Source organism: Poecilia formosa, unplaced genomic scaffold (assembly GCF_000485575.1).
Source record: "Poecilia formosa unplaced genomic scaffold, Poecilia_formosa-5.1.2 Scaffold325, whole genome shotgun sequence".
In the NCBI taxonomy this organism is placed as follows: domain Eukaryota; kingdom Metazoa; phylum Chordata; class Actinopteri; order Cyprinodontiformes; family Poeciliidae; genus Poecilia; species Poecilia formosa.
In genome coordinates, this window is record NW_006800264.1 from 103,463 (window position 1) to 107,828 (window position 4,366).

Sequence of the window (4,366 nt, forward strand, 5' to 3'; positions counted from 1 at the left end):
TATATATATATATATATAGGATGTGGGCTGATTTGTCATTTACTCCGTAGTTTTGCCCTAATAAAGGAATATTGTTATATTGTAATCAATCATATTTTTTGCTCTTAACTAGAATGAACTCTGTGTCTTCAAAAGAAGTTGCCAGGGTATTAAAAATGATGGTATGGAGTATTTCTCTTGGCATCTGTTTGCAGTTTGAGGTTTTCACCTGGTGAGAAGCAGGAAGGTTTTTCACTGATCCTACCTTTCAGGTTTGATTACACCGTCACAGGGTTGGTGTATTTCCAGGCTGCTGCTTTGTGTGGGCGTCGCAAATATTGTAAACATCATCCCCAACACAGCAACAGGCCTGATTTTAATACTACGATGGCCTGATGAGTCAGTAATAAGCCTGCCACCCTGATTCAGACTAACATTTTCTCCTCTGTTTGGACCCAACAGTTTCTCTCTCAATGAGTTAATTTGAATTTCTGAAACAATTCATTTATTATTCATAAAGTAAATTCTACAAAAACTGCTGGAAAGCACAGACACAGCTAATCTATTTATTTATTTATTTTTAATTGTGGTAATAATCAGAAGTATTTCGTATAAGGTATGCCTTTTGAAAGAAAGTTTGTAAATAATGCAGGAAAAATAACAGACAGCTTCATTTAATTCAGTGTGGACAAATTTAACCCTTTTCCATATGTTCAAGTCGTAAAAATAAAATAGAGCAAGAATGTGACAAAATAAAGCAATTCTAAATCAAATTCTAAAAGTAGTTTATTGATGCCAAAGGGAAATTAAGTAATCAGGTCCAAGTCAGTAAAAGTTTGACTTTTTCATCCCCCCCACACACACACACACTTCCAAGAAACAACAAAAAATTTGTGACAAGAAATCAGAGTGTGTTTGATTCTGATTCCTAGAGTTTAATTCCTAACTCTAACAAGTGTGACTAGGAGCTGAACGTGATCAGTCCGTCTCTGAAAAATGTATTTTTCCTTCGCCCAATTTATAGAAAACTCTTTTGTTCGGCCGATGAGATGAACAAGTGGTAAAATCTGCTTAGAGTCTCTGACATGCAGTGTGGTGGCGCCGGTAGAAAGAGAAGCAGAGGAGCGCCTGAAGGAATGACTTCACTTTCCATCAGCTGTGGTAATAAACTCAGTTAGTTTCTGGATTACCTAATAATCTGTCAGATGACACTTTTCTCCTGCTGGCTGCGTAGAATCCTCCAGGCACGGTATTGCAGTGAATTAACAAGTCAAATTATTAGAAGAAACAGAACGAGTGAGCCAAGGTCTACAAAACAAACGTTTCCAGGATTTGTAGAGACAACTTCAACATAAACAGCATGATTAATACGTCAATTGTTCACGCAAAAAAATCAGTGATAATTGAAAGTTGATAAGTTTCCATACAGTGAATGACAGGTAGTGTGGTATTATTTACTCTGACGCCCTGAAAGGTAGATTAGAATGGTTTGAAGTGACGTTCAGTGAGGTTGGGATCAGGAAGAGTTTCTTGACCTGTGGTTGGAAGAAGTCTTCTCACCGTGACCTGGGCGGAAATGAGGTCAGTCCAGGATGGTGGTCAGACACGCTCCTCTTTTCATCAACTCCATCAGTTTAAATCAAGCCAGACAGAAAACATCGTGATCAGGGTGGAGCAGCGTTCAGTTAGCCGCTGTTAGCACTCTGACTGACTGACCGACTGATCCAGTTTTATCTGCTTCATCCAGAAGAACTTCAACCCTGCAGAGTTGTGTAGTAACCAGTTACATTTACTCAATTACATTTTTCTTGAGTAATAAAAAAAAAAATAATAATTTTTGGGAGTATTTTTACTGCGCTGTACATTTGACGTTTTATTATGAAGCATTTCTACTCCTACTTCAGTAAAATTTCTGGATTCTCTACTCACTGAATGAAAGACAAACATGTTTTAACCAAAAATTCACCAGACACACACACACACACACACACACACACACACAGCTGCAGTTTTTGTTAAAGTTCCATAAGTTTTCTATTGGAGAAAAAAAACTGACTGGGGGGGAAGCCTGATTTTGTTGTTTTTTGTTATTCATATGAATTATTGTAATTTTGTACTTAAAATTCCAAAATTTCCACTTAACTTAATGTTTTGGTCCATGTCATGATGGAATTTTTAAATATTAAATGATTGATAATTTGATCAGTTACTCAGTACTTGTTATCAAATAACTTTTTATTCTTACTTTAACGACTACTTTTTACTTTTACTTGAGTAAAATAGTCTGAAGTAGTGCTATTCTTACTTGAGTACAATTTATGGGCATTCTGCCCACATCTGTTTACGTGACTAGTTGAGTTTGGTAACTGTGTGAATCTGCTGCCGCTCATCAGCGCCCTCTAGTGGAGAGAACTTTTAGATTATGTCAGTTGAGAAGGAGCAGTAAAGAGGGTTGGTGCTGTGCTTTCCCGGTTTTGATGGGTTTTTTTTGTTTGTTTTTATTTGGAGTTTGTACCACCTCCAGTGAATATCCAGGGCCATGATGACACGGCAGCCATTACATCTTCAACAAACAAGAACCCTGCTATCTAATACTTGGACCTATCGCTGTTATTTTCTGCTGCTGCTGTAACTCAACATATCCTGCTTCTTCCACCAACTGGAAGCTACAACACATGGCAGAGGTCAGAGTGTCTCTGCTGTCGTCTGTGTTTGTTGACAATAAGCCATGCCGCGGTTCTGCTTTCAGCTGTGTTGGGGTGGATGAAGACGATGCTCCGGACATCGACATCTATCACTGCCCAAACTGTGAGAAGACCCACGGCAAATCCACATGTGAGTAACTGCACTGATTCAGTAGGCCACTGGGTGGCAGTGTGGGCCTCCGTTTTAATGGCTTTAAACTTTTAATAAGATTGTGTTGAAGACAGACTCGACGTTTTAAGACTAAAAATGAGAAAATGCTTTTTTAAATTTATACACATCGTGCAGTCTTTATTATTTCTTCTTGCTTCTGACTTTTCAGTGAAAAAGAAAAAGAACTGGAGCAAACACGACACGGGGCAAAGCACAGACATCCGGGCGGTTCAGAACGGCAGCCAGGTTTTCATCAAGGAGCTGCGCAGCCGAACGTTCCCCAGGTGAACACCTCTCCGTCCCGTTGATTGGTTCCGAGAACAGGCCACTCAGTTCGCTCCACCTTAACACTGAACGACCGTTTTTGATGTTTGGTGGCGAATTTCAAGAAAACCTCGCTGAAAATACTAGCGTGAAGCTGTATATCACACTGAGTTGAGGGTTGCTATTTGGGGGAAGCGGGTTCCTAATGAGCACAACCATCATACATAGTTCCCTGCAGATGTTTTCATACTTTGAAACTTTAATGAATTTTGTTGGGTCTTTATCTGACAGATAGACACGTTGATATTAAGTGGACAGGAAATGATTCTTGGCTTCCACATTGTACTGACAAATGAAAATCTGACAGGTGGGATGGTCAGTGTGTAGAACCCACCTGTAGAGCCACAAGGACTGCATGTCATTTGGGGTTCCACTTCACCAACCTTGAACATCTACAGCACATGTGTCAAACTCGGGGCCTTGGGAGCCAAATCTGGAACACTGTAGTTTTTTAGACTCCAAATTACATCAATAAATCCCTCCAGTTTTTCACAAATCCACAAAATTCACACAAAATCAACAAATTCCCACATTTTTAAAATGATTTTTACTGAAAATGTTTCTCCAAATTTGCCATAAACATTGGATTTAAAGTGACTGTTGCCTCAGCCTCACTTGATGTCAAGTTATAGTTCGTGACTTTTTTAAAAACAAAAAGTTGCATTTAATGTCACACATTAGCGCAAGTGTCGTAAAAATTTCTTACAAATATTTATAAATTAGAATCATAAAATCTGTGATTTTGATTGTAAAAAACCCCACCAAAATAAATCATGAAATCCTAGATGGATTGACCAGGGTGAAAAGATGTTCAGTATTATTTAAGTTTAAGAAACAATTACTGAATGCTGAAACAAACAGCTACTTATTGATATTTTAACAGTTTAATGGGTTTCATTAGTACATTCTAGCACAACCGGCCCTTTAAGAACATTAAGATTTTTGATATGGCCTAGATTTTAGCGGTTGAAGAATGTCTCTTTTGTTGTTGGCTGCAGACCAAGAGCCATTTGTTCAGCTAGCGCCAGACTAGCTTGTTTGTTTTGGTTGTATTTTACCCACAATGCCCTGGCGCTGTAGTTTGCGTTTTGTTTTTGGAGCGGTCTCCGGTCCGCTTGGCGTTCACATATGCATTCGAACCGCACCAGAACCACACACTTCAGCCAAACTGAGATCAAAAAGTTTAGGCAGACAAGAGTTTATATAT

The 4,366-nt window shown here is 38.8% G+C and overlaps 1 protein-coding gene across 3 annotated transcripts in view; it reads left to right on the plus strand.

The window, feature by feature from the left end:
- Positions 1 to 4,366, plus strand: part of phf2 (PHD finger protein 2) — a 37,658-nt gene that overhangs the window by 12,219 nt on the left and 21,073 nt on the right. For all 3 annotated transcript variants that reach the window (XM_016661359.1, XM_007573323.2, XM_007573324.2), the window contains exons 2-3: positions 2,729 to 2,814; positions 3,005 to 3,119. In XM_016661359.1, coding sequence (XP_016516845.1) covers positions 2,729 to 2,814; positions 3,005 to 3,119 — 201 coding nt within the window. The remainder of the gene's footprint in view (positions 1 to 2,728; positions 2,815 to 3,004; positions 3,120 to 4,366) is intronic.